This window comes from Diospyros lotus, chromosome 6 (assembly GCF_014633365.1).
Source record: "Diospyros lotus cultivar Yz01 chromosome 6, ASM1463336v1, whole genome shotgun sequence".
Taxonomy (NCBI): domain Eukaryota; kingdom Viridiplantae; phylum Streptophyta; class Magnoliopsida; order Ericales; family Ebenaceae; genus Diospyros; species Diospyros lotus.
In genome coordinates, this window is record NC_068343.1 from 11,499,609 (window position 1) to 11,516,331 (window position 16,723).

At 36.7% G+C, this 16,723-nt stretch overlaps 3 protein-coding genes across 5 annotated transcripts; 2 read left to right on the forward strand and 1 right to left on the reverse strand.

Moving 5' to 3' along the window:
- Positions 1-5,436: 5,436 nt before the first annotated feature.
- On the forward strand, positions 5,437-7,094 carry LOC127804850 (aquaporin PIP2-7-like). The gene is made up of 4 exons (XM_052341899.1): positions 5,437-5,765; positions 6,196-6,491; positions 6,634-6,765; positions 6,885-7,094. Exons 1-4 carry the CDS (start codon positions 5,468-5,470, stop codon positions 6,999-7,001), a joined length of 843 nt encoding a protein of 280 aa, XP_052197859.1. The 5' UTR covers positions 5,437-5,467; the 3' UTR covers positions 7,002-7,094.
- Positions 7,095-7,441: 347 nt separating this feature from the next.
- LOC127804851 (uncharacterized) lies at positions 7,442-12,530 on the reverse strand. The gene is made up of 5 exons (XM_052341900.1): positions 12,214-12,530; positions 11,160-11,278; positions 10,228-10,285; positions 8,506-8,583; positions 7,442-7,781 (listed from the first exon to the last, which is right to left on the reverse strand). The coding sequence occupies exons 1-5, from the start codon at positions 12,440-12,442 to the stop codon at positions 7,588-7,590; spliced, it is 678 nt and encodes a 225-aa protein (XP_052197860.1). The 5' UTR covers positions 12,443-12,530; the 3' UTR covers positions 7,442-7,587.
- Positions 12,531-12,667: 137 nt separating this feature from the next.
- Positions 12,668-16,481, forward strand: LOC127803651 (uncharacterized). 3 transcript variants are annotated; one of them, XM_052340052.1, is made up of 7 exons: positions 12,671-12,915; positions 13,109-13,213; positions 13,653-13,739; positions 15,358-15,408; positions 15,591-15,684; positions 15,781-15,865; positions 16,087-16,481. In XM_052340052.1, exons 1-7 carry the CDS (start codon positions 12,766-12,768, stop codon positions 16,259-16,261), a joined length of 747 nt encoding a protein of 248 aa, XP_052196012.1. In that variant the 5' UTR covers positions 12,671-12,765; the 3' UTR covers positions 16,262-16,481. The 3 variants fall into 3 exon arrangements, 2 of the variants coding, with proteins under 2 accessions (XP_052196013.1, XP_052196012.1); XR_008023545.1 differs by having other exon boundaries at positions 12,668-12,915; positions 15,358-15,682; positions 15,769-15,865; positions 16,087-16,110; XM_052340053.1 differs by lacking the exon at positions 16,087-16,481 and having other exon boundaries at positions 12,668-12,915; positions 15,358-15,682; positions 15,769-15,875.
- The last annotated feature ends 242 nt before the right edge of the window (positions 16,482-16,723 follow it).

Sequence of the window (16,723 nt, forward strand, 5' to 3'; positions counted from 1 at the left end):
TAAATAATTTATTTATGTAATATTTGTTAACCAATATAAGATGAAAAAAATTGAATATAAAAAATATTATAGATAAAAGTACTTTTTTATTAAATTTATATTACCGATCCTTGAAAAAAAAATCAAATGACTTTTATTTAAAATTCTCTAAATAAATTTATTTTTACTCCTCCAAATACATTTATCTTAAATTTGACAAATAAAAAAGAATGACCTATATGCCCATCAACCAAAAAAATTAATAAATAATATGATAAAAATATTAAAATACTTCTTAATCTTATCTTGACTATTTTATATCTTAGTCTGAAAAATATTTAAACTTTATCTTGATATAACCTTATCTTATTTTAATAAAAGTTATTTTAGGATAAATTGTCTATTACCTCTACAATTTTGGTCATTTTTACGAAGACTTTTAATCATTTAAAAATATTTTAAAAGATTCAATCGGTTTATCTTTTAGTTTATAGGCCATTGTTATCCGTTACGAATAACATTAATTAAACTCAAATTAAGTTAATTGAATCCACGTTTAAGTCAAATTAATGTTAATTAATGTGACTTGTAATAGGGATGGTGTTTGAACAAAATAGGTAAAAAAAAAAAAAAAAACCTTCAAATATGTTTTCAAAATGAAAAACCTTCATACAAATTATCCAAATCACAATAAATCTGAATTAATTTGCCCATTTGGGCCCATGGGCCTTAGGCTTGAGTACCCACTTAAAGCCCCACCCCAATGACCTAACAATAACATATTTCCATCCTTTAACGTTATTGAACTTAACCCGTTTTATGTTTGGGCCCATAGATATCAGATATTGTTTGCGCTGTCAAAATGATATATCATTAATCAATTATATAACAATTCTACGTAAAATTTTGTTTGTAGAATGAATTAATTTATTCCACTTCAAGCCAATGGAAGTGGCCCTGACATTCAAAAATCTCTTTAAATATTTTTAAAAAATAATAGATAATTATTCATAAAAAATTTTAGTTCTAAAATAATTTTAAAATATTAGTATAAATATCATTCATAAAAATTATAATCCTAACAGGCTCAAAAATATAAAATTCCTCATTCTAATGGGTTCTCAGATGTCAAAATAGACGTTATATATGAAAATCCTAATATTTGATTACTTAAGATTATTTTATATCTCTCTATAAATAAGAATATACTTATTTTTGAAAAAATATCTCTCTAATACAGGTTTTAATATAATTTTTACTATTTTTAATGTTTAATTTAAACATCAAAGTGTTTGCGTGAAAATTTTCGTGCACACTCAGATTGTTTCTTTTTTATAACTTCAAGCGAGTAAACGATGACGTTTTTAATAAAATAATTTTATTATTATATTTCAAAAACTTTGCAAAAATAGGACTTTCGATACTAAACTTTTGAAAAATATAACACTTTACAAATATTTCCAAAACTAGAATTTTTGAATGTGTATTAGACAAAAATATCCTCACTTTCTAGTTAGCTTTCTCTTTGTTCTTCTTTTTCAATGGTATTTCTTCTTCATCGCTGATTAATTTACTAAGAAGATTTCTAAAGTCTACCATACACAATGATTGTGCGTTTTTCTTTCTCTACCTAAAATGCTATTCTATTTTATTTTTTTTATTCTTTTTCAATGGCACTTCTTATTCCTCGTTGATTAATTTCTGAAAAGATTTTCAAAGTCCACCACACACAACGGCTGTGTATCTTACTTTCTCTGCTTAAGCTTTTATTCTATTCTATTTTTTTTATTCTTTTTAAATGACGCTTCTTCTTTCTCGTTAATTAATTTGTTGAAAAAAAATTTCAAAGTCCGCCACATATAGCATGTAAGAACCCATATTTTTATGAGAATACCACGTAATTTAAGTAAGTTTAGAATACTGAAAAATTAACTCAATAATATTTATAAGTATCAAATCGACTGTAGGGAGTGCCCTGGAGCCGAGATATCTAAGAAAAATGATACTGCTTTGACGAGCATTTCGATGCATGATTTATGGTATCAGAAGAAATTGGATCAAGAACGATTTTTGATACAGTTAAAATGCAGTTGTGATTTAGGTTGAAAAACTGAAATGTTATAGGGGACTTCCGGGAAGTCAACGGAAGCTTGAGAGGGTTTTGATTTTTCATAGGGAACAACATTTCAATGGTTTCAGGAAGAAACGAAAGGGTTTACGGCCAAAACGAAGATTCGGGCCTAAGTGTAATTTTTCAAAATTACCAGAGGAAGGTCGAACCAATGTTTTTTCGGAATCTTCAGGGGTTAAATGTATGTTTTAGGACTTGAAGGTCTTGAAAGCAATTATGAAAATTCAGGGGCTAAGTGAAAATGGGCCAAAGTGTGAAACCTAAACTTGTAAGGGCCAAAATGCATTTAAGCAAAAGTGCTTGCAATGGGAAACCGACCAGCAGGTCGTCGGTTGTCGATTTTATCCTTTTGGACCATAGGGTTTGCATGAAGGTTGGTTTGGGAAGCCTTTGTGTAAAGGTTGGGCCAACAACAGCCACCGTGGTGGCCGAAATTTGCAGAAAGACCGACCAGAAAGTTGGTCGATTTGTCGTGACTTGCAATTTGCGATTTTGGTCGGAAAAGGCTCGTTCAAGGTCAATCCATGGGAGGTTGAGACGCCTTAGGGGTTGGATTGAAAGGCCAAAGGGGTTTCAAAGCTTGGGTTTTGCTATAAAAAGTAATGGCATGGCCGAAAGTTTCAAAGAAATAGAGCTTCAAATTGCTCCCAATTTCGAACGAATTGAGCCTCCAAAATAGATGGCTTTTTTTGCCCATAGTCTAAGGATGAATTCTGAAGAATTTAAGACGTTTTGGAAGAGATTTAAAGGTTGTTCGAAACCTCGCCAGAGAAGGAGGCAGACGGCCGAGCCGAAGCTTTGGTCGCCCGGTTGAGGGCCTTCCAGTTGTTCTTTCAGGCCGAGGAGGGTGCCATGTGGATCGAATGATTGAGGAGATCATCATGATAGAGTCAACCAATTTTTTCAGTGTGCCGTGGCCGGGGAAGATGACCGGTGCGTGGGCTGCACGCGCGGGTCTTTAAGCGCGACTAGTCACCCTAGCGCGTGAGGGTGCGTGGAGGGCTGGAAAAATTTCATAAATTCTAGAAAAATGTTTTATGGGGGTTTGTGCGAAAAGATTTGGATTTGGCCTTCCTGATATCTCGATTTTTGCATCGACCAGCCTCGTTTTGCATGCAAACGAGGGTTTGAGGTAAGTCCAGTAATTTTCCTTTGATATACTTAGACTTTAATGAATTGTTGTGGAAAAATATTGGAGAAAATAGTTTTGAAGGTATTTATTTGGATTTTTAGAAGGGAAAATGGAAGAAAATAAATAAAATGCAAGAAATTATGGAAAAATAGGTTTTAAAACTTATTTAAATAAATATAATGATTAGGGTGCTTTAAGGCTTAAGTTGAAGTGACTTGTGCGAATTTTGAGGTTGGCACACAAATCGAGATGATGCTCGTATTTCGAGACAATGCGGGAATATCAAGGTAACCCGATAAGCTAAAAGGTAAGTGGTATTTCCCAACTGAATTTAGTTATATGAAAATGCTTAGTTTGTAAGTGGTATTTTTCAACTGGATTTAGTTTTATGAAAATATTTGGTTTGTAAGTGGTTGGATTCCAAAATCCGATTTTATATAAATGATCTTATCATGTTGCCATGCCTTGATGTGAGTATGTTATGTAGATTGTATTTACATGTTTTGATTTATGAAATATGCATATGAGCATGATGAGATTCATGGTCATTCGTTGCATGAGTTTGGGGATTAGGTACTGGCGTCGTTGATTTGCCAATGATGCACCCGTACACCCTGGTCTGGTAGGGAGACTGTAAAAATGACGGGTAATCTTAAGGTGCAGTCGACCCAAATATGAGAGTTATGATGTTATCTGCATTGCATACATACACGAGTATTAAATGTTTTGTTCCCTTACTTAGATGATTCATCATCTAACTTGAGTTTTGCCCCTAGAATATTCAAACGTTCAAGATGAAGATTGTAGTAGATACGAGGATGAATGAGACATGAAATGACACTTAACAAAGTGCATGATGAGTTGAATGTATGTTATGTAGCCCATATATTTAAGTTCTGCTACTTTAAATTCTGAACGTTTTGAGAAATAATGATATATAACCTTAATTATAGTTAATGGGGATATAAGAATTGATTTATGATTAATGTTAAGATATTATGTTCGATTCTAACTTCTGCATTTGATGTTTATGATAATTCTCTTTTGAGATAAATGTATGGAGATTTTGGAATTGATATGAGAAGTGATATGATTTAACACTAGTTTTTAAGAAAAACAAATTTATTATCACAGAATTATTCTAAGTTATAGCACGCTTAGAAAATAGGGCGTTACATAGCGACTGTGGGTCCTATTTTTTCCACTTAAGTTGTTATTCTATTATATATATATATATTATTTCTTCATCTTCTGCAAATTCTCTATCAAAGAAACATAAATGTTATCCAAAAATATCAGTTTTAGATATTAGTTCGAAAATATCGGTTATTGATAGATATTGGTTCAAATTAGATATTAGTTCAAATATATTGCTTGTTGATAGATATCAGTTCAAAGATATTGGTGCAAACATATCAATTTAAAAATATCAGTTGATTAAATATATATTAATAATAACAAAAATTACAAAGAAACATAAAAATGATTTATGTTACAAAGTAGATGAAACATACAAAATAGCATTAATTTTCTGTAACTTGTTCTTTATTTTTATGGAACACTCCACTTTAAGTGTTATGTATGAATTAAAGATATTAACAACAACGAGCATCCCTACCTATGTAAAAGTTCACATTTTGGACCAAAGATCCAACGATAGTGGAAGCTGTTTGGGTCTCGTAGGTTTCCGTGTCTTTGGGAGAAGTTGACTCTGATGACGTCTTCCATCGTATGCGGTGATGAATGATGGTGGTATGAAAGAATGATAATTGAAAAGCGCTTGATCCTTCACGTGTTAGAAAATTTATAACATACTACATATAGGTGTTAGCGAGGAAGAAGAAACACCATTGAAAAAAAAAAAAACAAGGAGAGAACAAATTGAGAAGCGAGGGTATTTTTGTTTAATACACAATTAAAAATCCTAATTCTACAAAAGATTTGTAAAGTGTCCTATTTTTCAAGAGTTTAGTACCGAAAGTCCTATTTTTGCAAATTTCCCTTGTATCTCAGCAACAAGAATAGATTCGTTGCTTCATTTGATAATTAACACTATCCGGGGCACAGGTGATGCCACTCCACTGTATGGTCCCAATCTAAATTCTCCCATGCAAGCTTTTTCCAGTCCTTACTTCATTCGTTACTTGAAACAACTCCACTTGCATCTCATTCCTTCTTGCATATATTTTATTGTGCGTGTGAGCTCATTTCAGAACTAGTTGAAGATGGGGAAAGAACAAGTGAGCGGTGATGGAGGACGGAGCTTCAACCAGCGCGGGACGGACTACGTCCACCCAAAACCCGCGCCGCTGCTGGACTGGGCGGAGCTGAATCTGTGGTCTTTCTACAGAGCCGTGATTGCGGAGTTTGTCGCCACCCTTCTCTTCCTCTACGTCACCTTGGCCACCGTCATCGGCCAAAAGCAGCAGACTGGGCCCTTGGACGGCGTCGGCACCCTAGGCATCGCTTGGGCCTTTGGCGGCACAATATTCGTCCTCGTCTACTGCACCGCCGGCGTCTCTGGTGAGTTATACCGCCGGTGGGGAGCCCTTAATTTGAATATATATACCAAATATCAATCTTTGCATTTTACTGAGGTTAAAGCTTTGATTACGTCTTGCATCAGACACATTATTCATTTTGATGATTAGAGATATATGGGTTTGGCCTGTACTATTTTATTGTGAAAGAATGATCCCTATATCCCTATGGTTCTCAAAAACCCTCCCGCCAAAAAGAGGTGAGATGTTCTAGCTAGTACTCTCTCAACACAGTTTTATTCAATGATGAACTAGCTAGTTGTGCAGTAAGAGGCTCGGCATGAGAATTCTCGTGGGCCGCGGTTATTTTTTATGTCAAACTATGATTGATAAAAGAGTCCCCAAACAAATTCTTTTTATACCGCAATGACATAGATTTATTTGATTGGGTGGGTGGGAGAGTACTGTCGCAGGGGGGCACATAAACCCGGCGGTAACCTTCGGGATGCTGGTGGCGAGAAGAGTGAGCTTGGTGCGAGCGGTGGCGTACATGGTGGCGCAATGCCTGGGGGCCACTTGCGGAGCGCAGTTGGTGAAGGATTTCACGAAGCATTTGCACACCATGCTCGGCGGCGGCGCCAACTTTGTTGCACGGGGCTACTCCAAGGGCTCCGCCCTGGGAGCCGAGATAATGGGCACCTTCCTGCTTGTTTACACCGTCTTCTCCGCCGCCGATCCCCAGCGACAAGCACGTGACCGTCATATTACTGTGAGTTCCTCTTTCTTTCTTTCTATAGCAATTCCATTTTGTGTCTTTGGATTCAAATCCATCAGGGTTAGGGAAAACTAATCTGATAATCAAGGAACATAAATTTAGATTCCAGATAAATAACATGAATTATAATTACCAGGCGTTGGCGCCGCTGTCGATCGGATTTGCGGTTTTTATGGCGCACTTGGCCACCATCCCCATCACAGGAACGGGCATAAATCCGGCGAGGAGCTTCGGTGCGGCCGTGATCTACGACAGCTGGGACGATCAGGTACGTACGTAGGCCTCAATCAATCTAGCTAGTATATGTATCCTGCCTGCTGGATATATGAATATATCCATGCATATATGGTTTGTTCTGATCGTGTGTTGGCAACTATACATGAGCAGTGGATATTCTGGGTGGGGCCTTTCCTTGGAGCGTTCGCAGCAGCATCCTATCACTGGTTTGTGCTTAGAGCGGTCCCAGGGGAGTATGATCCAGCGGTCATCCCTCCTACTCCCTAGTGATAAATAATTCAATTGAAATTGGCTGTGTACTGAATTTATTTATTTATAAAGTAGTGACAATAATTAATTAATATTGTTATTACTTCTTAAAACCAAGTCATTTAAAATCTTTTTTTTTTTTTTTTTGAAAACATTTCCTAAAACAAGTCTACTAAACGTACCTATTTTTGGTTTTTTGTTTTGAACCAGAAGAACTCGTAAACATAAGTGCCCTAAAATGCTAAAATTTCATAGGATTAGACTCCCAAGATTTTAAACAGCCAAATGCAGTTCCAAATCAAAATGTCAGCAAATTGTGGCCGTGAGCTGTTAAAAACCTGCCAATTCACACCACGGTTTTAAGTTATAAATTCCACAAACTTTCCACAGCCACCCCCTCCCCTACAAACAGACATAACACATTGAGCCCAGCCCGCAATTATCTCAAAACCCACAGTAAAGCAAGCTTAACTGCAAATAGTAAATGAAAAACTACCCGAATAGCAAGAAAACCAGAGCTAAACAGGAGTGAACCCAGAGAAAGTCAGAAGTCGCTAATTGCTACGGATTAATAACTCATTTAGAGGGATTACTGGCTTCCAGTCTATAACGGCAGAAGTAAGACAGGGCAAGGTATGAATTCTGCCAACAGATTAGCATCCACATGCTTGGAATGGATGGCTTCCATGCTCATAACTACCAAATCCAGATTCAGATCATCAGCAACCTCGCCGATGATAGCTGTTGGCCTTTTCTCTTCCCCTAGTCGTTCCAACAACTTGAACTCCTGGAACCCACCTGTTCACAGTTGTTGCCAAGTTTAGCTCAAAATGACTTCCTTTGGCACACCAGCTCCTTCTAATAGTTTTTTACTTGGAAAAAAAAAAAAAAAAAACACTAGATGAGTTTGGTTGCATACTTCTTGAAACAAATAAGGATTTTAGGCCAAAAAGGCACAAAAAGCTATAAATACAAAAAAAACAACCATAAAAAGTGTCTTTGTCGTGCTTTTTTCATTAGAATGCAAGAGACAAAGCATATTTCATAATATAACCATTCTCATGAGATAAAACAACTTTCTTATTGTAGGAGTGTTTCTATCATTTTCTAAAATATGTTTCTAGAAAAAGTACAGCAACTATCACAAGTCTTAGAATATGTTTCTACAAAAATGACTAACCAAAAAACTATTTTTTAAAAATAGTTATTAAACACTCAGGTCAGTTTTAGCCTCTTTTTTTTTTTTTCAAGCCAAAATTTTTCTCCCTATTACATTCATAAGATTCCTTTTTTTAGACGGAAAAAAAAGAACCTTGTCATACTCAAATAAATATTTGGACAAGAATCACGTAGTAGGAACCTGCCTTAGCAAGTAATAACTGCAGTACAACTATAAAGAAAAGAGAGAAACATGGAAGCACACTCGTGCCAACTGCACATGCTATTTTAACCATCTGGCTTTTCTCTTAGTTATAGAAATTAAAAATGCATGGAACATGCGTTTATGAGAGTGCATGCATACCTTCAGACAGATGCCACCGTATGCTTGTGAGCTGAGTGTCATGCTCTGGCAAGGATTCTTTCTCCTTTTCATCAATAACTGCAAAGAACATTAAACTTCACATTTCTAGAAATCTTGCAGGGTAAAATTGGCATAGAGAAAAGGGCAATTACAGTAATAGTCCTTACAATTTAAGCCTCATATTCTATTTTGTCCTCGTAGAGTGAATTGCGCCAATTTTATTCTTTAACTTTTTAAAACATTCACAATTGATCCAATTAATAAGGGGCATTCAAAAGAATGAGAAGTTAAATGTGCAGTTGACATGGTGGACAAAAATTTTAGATTCATATATACCTTTTCCCCCCTCTCCCCCTCTCTCCCTCTCCATGTCCTTTTTCTGTACCTCACCAACCCTTTGTGTCACTCTAGCCTGCCACCTAAAATCAGAGCAGCTGCTTTGCACCCATCCCCAATCTCCAAGAACCACTGAAACTTTGGGAATTGCCTGGAATTCCCTCTGTTCTTCCCAGCCACCATGCACTGGCCCAAGTCACTTGCCAGTTAAACAGTCAACCACCTCAACCCTTTCAGATGCCAACCTGAAGCTGATCCACCTCCCTTCTGCCAAAGCACTCCACCACCATCACACACTCTCTGAAGCGAACCACCATGCCTTCTGTTAGAGAACTCCATCGTCAGCACTCACAACCTGAAGTAACTACTAAAACCATGGTGAAATCTGCACTTGAAAGTAGAAGGCTTCGTATAGACATTCCTCTGTAGCCGTTCTTCAACTTTTAAACTCAATTTTTTTTTCCATATCCTAATATTCACTTGCATAGAAATTTCAATCTTTAACAATCTCAACTGAAAGCATTAATCAACAGTAGGATCTCAAGACATGTAATACTGAGGGAAAAACAATAGATATCCATACATAAAAACATATGTTTATATGTATATATATTCAAAGCAAGAGAATTTTACCAATTTTGGATATTGAAGAAGAGTAGGAAGAAGAGGAAGAGGCAGAAGAGGTGGAAGACAAGGGGGATCTGGTGATAAATCAGAATGAAGATGTCCATAGGTGGTTGATGGGATAGATGGGGTGGCAGTAATGGTTGTGGTGGTGGATGATAAACAGTGGTGGTCAATCAGAAGGAAGGTGGCCAAGGCTACTTGAGGGGAATGATAGCAATGGTGGTTTGGGTGTATTGCTCAAAGATATATTGCTGAAAATTGTTGGTAATTGCAGAAGATTTTGGCCACGGATACAGAAGCAGAACAAGAAGGATAGCGGGCTTGCCATCAAGCAACACAATAAGTGAATTAACTGGGTGGGTTGTTTAACTTTAGTTTTTTTTTTGTCTAACTAAATTAACTCAATTTCAAGCTGAGAGTTAACTTAGATAATAAATTTATTTTTTGTTCCTTGCAAAAGCAACACATGCTCCACTATGTGGGATTAAGGCTTGTGATGATGATGATGATGACATGAGTAACACAAGCAATAGTCCCTCTACTCTTTTGACGGTCATTATTTGATTGGGTTAATTGTGCATGTTTTAAAAAATTAAAGGATAAAATTGGCACAATTAGGACTAGAAGGACGAAATAGAAACAGGGCCGAAATTATGAGATTATTCCTGTAATTTGCCCCAGAAAGAATTATATCCATGAATAGTTACGTTAACATACTGACTACAGTAACATACAACATGAATAGTTACGTTGACATACCGACTACAGTAATATCAGCCCCATACGTCTTTGCCAAAGCAGCAGTAGTTGCTGCAGCCTGTTAAAAGATTGGAACCACAAGTCAGCAAGGTACAAATTAAAGGAGGAACTGACTTATCAGGCAGCAAAATTTAACATCAGACTTGCTGCTTGGTTTAAGCTCAGATTTATCATACTGCTTTCTACAATTGCCATTAAAATGACACTGCTACAATTACCTTTATCTAAACTTTAGAGTACCAAAACGTTCTTCTTAGATAGGTAAATGAGCATATATATATTCTATTAATGGTTAAACAATGTCTAACTGAAGTTGAAAGCCTCTGGACATTCACTAAAATGAGGGATGGGGAAGGCAGACAGGACACAGGACAGAAAATGCTTAACGATGTCATGTTGGAAGACAGGTACTATTCAGAAGAGTTGTGGCCAACCCATAATAGTTACACAGTGCAGAGAAGATATATATATATATATAGAGAGAGAGAGAGAGAGAGTTAAAACAGCATGGAACATATATCGATGACAGCATCCACTTCATAATGGATCGTTCAACAGCCAGGATAATTACCTAGGTACAATCAACCACCAGAGAAGTTCTATTACAACTATAGGGAGGATCTACACATCAAATAAGCCATGTCTGGTCAATTAAATGCTATAGAATGAACTGCAAACAATTCAAATACAGGCAACCTCTGGTGGAATGTATAAATATCAAAATAAGGAAGCTATAGATTTGAATTATTATCTATGTTGCAAAGATAGTGAACTTTTGTGGAATAGAAGAAAGAAATTTTCATAGGGAAGTCTTTTGTGGATTTCTGAAATAAGTTATGAAGGAGACAGATAGTTCCATAAGGAAGAATAAGTTAAGCTACAGAAACCAATGGAAAAGAAAGATATAACAGCCAGAAAGAGAAGGGGAAAACCTGTCTTGTTCCTTCAGAGAGGTAAGGATTCGCATCTGTAATTGGTAGAAGCATATGCTTAAACTGAGTAAAGGTATCTGCAGCTAAACTGACTTCAGACTCTTGTGGCTTAGTCTTAGCTGTGACAAGAAATGCACATAACAGAGTCCCACCATAAGTTACATGAATACAGACTCCAGAGATCAGGAGAGGACATCCCACTTTACAATATGAAGTTGAAGAATACAATAAGAACTTGGACCTACTAAAATTATGGTGAATCTGGTTGCAATGAAGAATATTGTTGTAATCCCAATTAATTCTTAACAGAGTGCACCCCCCTCCCCCTCTCTAAATAAAACAGAAAAGAAAAGAAATGGAAGACCAATCTGTATATATTCATGAGATAGTCCAAACCAATGGTTATCCTATCACAAAATGTCTTCTATCTAAAGCTCTTAAGCACATGTGAAATGGTACGATCCGTGAAAATTTTCCAATAAAAAATGGATCCAATGCCAAGAATCCATGTGCACTTTAACTTAAAAGGCCACTACAAATAGGGGTTTAAATTGATCCAATCTATTTAAGGTTGACTAGTGTTTTGGTTGTCAAAACTCAATTAATATCGGTTTTCTATGTGAACAAGCCAAATCTTTAGACAGTTTGAAGCTGCCAAGAAAAATCGGTTCGGCAAGTTCAATGTGCTTTATAACTGTATAAAAATAAGCTACTCGAGCTCGTTGGTTTGAAAAGAGATGAAATAAACACATTTATGAACAAACTCATTAATTATAAAACACAAACAAGCTTGAGAAAACCACGACCCCGCTCGGCTAGTTCACAGCCTTCAAAAGAGGGCCAATCGTCAATTCAATCTCAACTGAACATCTAATCCACCATGCAAGACAATGAACAGCAAAACAGCGCTTCCTAAAACAGCTGAAATAGTTACACTTGGAGTATTAAAAAAAATTACATATCTACTTGATCGGCCGGAGTTAATCGAATATAAATGAACAACGAAGATTCCCCCATATTGATACCGTAATGAACAAATAAATAGAAGAAATACCTTTGTGGCTAATTCTTCGGAGTTTGGGGAAGACAGAGAGCTTGCAAGCTTTGGACTTGAGAGAAGAGTACGAGGAAGAAGACGAAGAAGAGAAAAGTGCGGGAAGCAGAGAGCTAGACGGAGAAGAAGATGACAACGGCAACGAAGCTGCTGATGCTGTCAAAATTGAAGTTTTCTGAGAAGTGAAGGCTTCGACGGGGACAGCTATGAGGTAGTGAGCGAAGGCCATGGACGAGCCAAGAGGTGAGCTTCGTATCGTACGCGTACCAGATTGGGGTTGGTTCCAGAAGAGGCAAGAAGGAGAGTGAAGTAAAGGGAAGGCGATTGCAATTAAACAAGAAAAGGGTAAATTATTAAAAAAATAAATTATTTTAACGAATTTTTATAATTAAAACGAAAAAAAAAAAAAAAAAAGACATTACCAACTCTCTCAAGGAAAATTTCCCTTTTTTTAAAATGGCCACTTGCTGGACAAGTCCCATCAGGCACGAGATATTGAGAAGTCACCGGATCCAGGCCAGCCCAGCCCAAATCCACTTCTCGGCGCCCTAAATGGACCATGTGCTTCCCGGCGACGGGCGAGACGCCGGCGGCTCCGCCGCTGCACCGTCTTCGGACGAACGCGACATGATAACAACATCCCTCCATTACTTCGGCGACCCTATTGAAAGCGCCGATGCCTTCTCCATCACCATCATCGAGGTACGTAACATTGAATCGCCATCTCTATGTTACACTCTGAACTTCGGTAGAGCTGTGAAGTCGTGTTGTGTTCCGAAGAAAAGAGCTCTAAGGAACAGAAATTGCTTTCTTTTGTAATCACTCTGTTTCTTCGATGATTGACCGGATATGATCGAGAATTTCTAAATTGCAATTTTTATTCATGCTGGGGCAGAGTATGAAAGAAGACTATGGGCTGTTCGTGTGGCCCTGTAGTGTTGTTCTGGCTGAGTATGTTTGGCAACAACGGTCGCGCTTTTCCGGTATTTCCGTGCTTGAGGTATCTGCATTTACGTACTCCTCCTCATTGTGTTCATTTCACAATTTTATGCATAAATTTTACATAGAATTTCTCACTTAACTGGAATTAGATTTCTTGGTACCTGTCAATTAGGATGACTTTCATTGTTCTTATCTACAGCTTTCAACCAAAAACAAATTTGGTTAAACTCGCGGTGCTGCTCCCCACGGCTAAGGCCCATTTCAATCTCCTTCTAGTTGTGTTCACTGCACAATTTTAGGCAGAAATTTTGAAATGAAATTTGTCATTCTTGATCCACATTTTTTGGCAACTTCATTTTCTAACTACACTAAGTATGATTGCACCAGTATCGTGAGTTGCTATTTCCTCTAAATATGTTGTACTTTCTTTTTCTCTTGTGAAACACTTTCAATGTACTGGATGTGGCTAACAAGTTCATGTAATTGCTAGTTTACAGCTTGGAGCTGGAACTTCTTTGCCTGGGTTGGTTGCAGCAAAAGTTGGTTCTGATGTCACACTGACTGATGCCTCAGATAGACCAGAGGTGTTAAATAGATGTTGTTAAACTTTTTTTTTATTGTACTGTCTGAAATTCAACACCACACTAGTGCGTTTTAATGTATTGGTTGCACAAAGTCTTGGTGAGCAAGATTTTAATGAACTAATCTATCATGGCAGTCTTACAATTTTAGCAACCTATTATAATTCCTTTATTGGTGGCTATTGGGACCTTACTGAACTTGATCTGGAAAATGTCTAAACAAGGTTGTTGTTCAGAGTATGTGGGTCCCAGTCTTATTTTAATCAGAATGAGATTAGTCCATAGTCTTACCCCCTCCTTCTGGAGTCCAGTGGCTGAAATGTCAAAATCAACCTTGTACCTCTCAAAGTGGCCAAAAGAACATATGGCTTAGCATATAAGGAGATATGCCAGATTTTTTGGACATATCTCATTGAACACTTAAAGCAACAATTATAGTAGCAATCTTATGTTCATTGACTTTAAGAAGATACCCCAAATGGTCTAACTGGGTTGAGTGTCAATTCTGTGTTGTTCTCACTGCTGATTGTCATCCTTGATTGCTAAATAAATCTTTACACCCTTGTGCCTTCTATTAAGTCTGAGTGAACCAACAAACAATTAAACAAAGAGATTCAATTTTAGCTTCATGCCATAATATATTGCTGCCACTTTAATGTTACAATCGTCTGAGTTCAACTTAAATGTACCATCTCAATCCCAGAGAACTGTATAATTTTCTACCCAGATTTTAAATTTTAAACTCAAAGGGTCCAGTTGTGGTGTTTACTGAAATAGCAGATCTGTTAATTGATTCAAGGTAGATTGTAAATAAGTCCATTTAAAAAGAAACTTCTATCTTTTTGTGTGTGTGCGCCCACCCGCCTGCATGAATGCACATAGAGACACTTCCTGGAGTTTATGTCAGAGCCATTTCCCCCCCTGTAGTCATTCATGCATTGCTTATACAAGTAGTTGGAATGAACAGTAGAGGGGAAGCATTTTTATCTGCTATTTCGCTTGTTGATTACTTTGGAAGACGAATGAAGCTCAAATTTTATTATCCTCAACTTTTTTTCTTTTATTCAAAGCTGTTCATGCAACTTATGTCAGATAGCTCATAAGTGATAAAAGAAATAACTAAGTACCGAAATAGAGGGGTCTGCTATTTCGTGTGAATGCTAGAAACAAGCTTAAATTTTGTTATCCTCACCTTTTTTTCTTTCATTTGAAGGCATTAATGGGAGTTATCTCAGACAGCTTGTAAGGAAAGAAATAAGTAAGTACCAAAATAAAATAGAGGGGACTTATCTCAGACGGCTTGTAAGTGAGAAAAGAAATAAGTAAGTACCAAAATAGAGGGGTCTGCTATTTCATGCAAATGCTAGAAAGAATCTTTTAGTCTTGGAGTAAAGTTAATCTGATGTGAAATGTCATGCAAATTGGGGTCTGAGCCTGGGATGGGAAATTCATACAAGAAATTTCTTTTTGCTTTGTACTCACATACGGCTTTCATCTTGCCATATAAATTTTTCCTACTCATCCTTTTAGGTTTTTGAATATTATTTTTCATTTGACTGCCATTTTTTTTTATTTGATCACAGATCACATAATTTGAAATCCCTTTGTCTTGGATCTGCAGGTACTGGCTAATATGCGCAGAGTGTCTGATTCGAACAATCTCAATTGTAAGGTTAACCATCACCCTCCTTATTTTTTAATTTTTATATACAACCTGGACGTTTACATTATGCATATGGGCAAATTGGGGTATGATGGCATAAGATCTGGTCGAACTACTATTACTGTTGGTCATGATCAGGTTTTACGAATGGTTGCATATGGTGCTTTAGAGGATTTTGACTTGTCTTGCAGGTACTGGGACTTACATGGGGTGTGTGGGATGAGGCCATCTTTAATGTGCATCCAAAAATTGTCCTTGGGGCTGATGTATTATATGATACTAGTGGTATAATTATTTCTATTCTGCTACCATTTGTCTCCCATCCCCTCCTTGGGTCCAATAAGCTGAAATTGAGCTGTTCATTGTGCATGTCTTATTAAGCCTTTGATGACTTGTTTGCCACTGTGACTTTTCTACTCCAAAATTCTCCAGAATCAGTTTTCATAACAACCTATCACAACAGAAGGTACTATTTATATGCTTCATATCTTAAGTTGTTTAGGGTTAAAAGTTCAAGTTTCATAAATGTTAATCTTCTCAAGGGTTAAAAGTTCAAGTTTACTTCTCATCAATAGTAATCTTCACCTTTCACTTAAATCATACCTTGTGTAGAGTTAAAAGTTCACATTTTATTGGTACCAGTGTTCTACTTTTGTTTAAAAAACTACTTGCTTTGTTTCAATGCAGTGGCCATCATCTCATTGAGTTCCTAATGGCAAAATGGGGATTGAAGTGTGTAAGACTTATTGATGGTTTTTCCTTTATGCCATCCTGCAAGGAATCTGGACTAAGTGGCAATATTCAATTGGCAGAAATAGTTTTAGATGATAAACAGCGCAAGGTAACAAATGCCAAAGACTAGCACTAAGATGTTGAATGATAGATGGCCTCTTTAACTCCATGGTCATGCAATCAATCAGTTTATTTCACATTAGAGTGCTACTTTTGTGGACTGCTGCCCACTTTGCTGAGGCTTCCTTTTTCTTAGAAGTCTATATATGCCTGTCAAATGTCAGAACATCCATTCTTTTTTAGGCTTAATCATTTCCTTTCTGACATAATGAAGGATTTACTTTAAATTACATTTTCTTGTTGCAATTGGCTAAAATGGTTTTGAGGTTGAGACACTGAATTTTGTTAATGAGATCGGATGTATTAGATTGTCAATATGGGTAATTAATAATTATCTTATTCATGAATATCTTTTCTGCTACAAGTTGGTACTACTGGCTTGTTGACTGTTCATATGACAATAATAGCCAAGTAAATGACGAGTTTATTAGTTTTGTTGTTTGCCTCGAGTCCAAGCACTGTGGAACCTGAT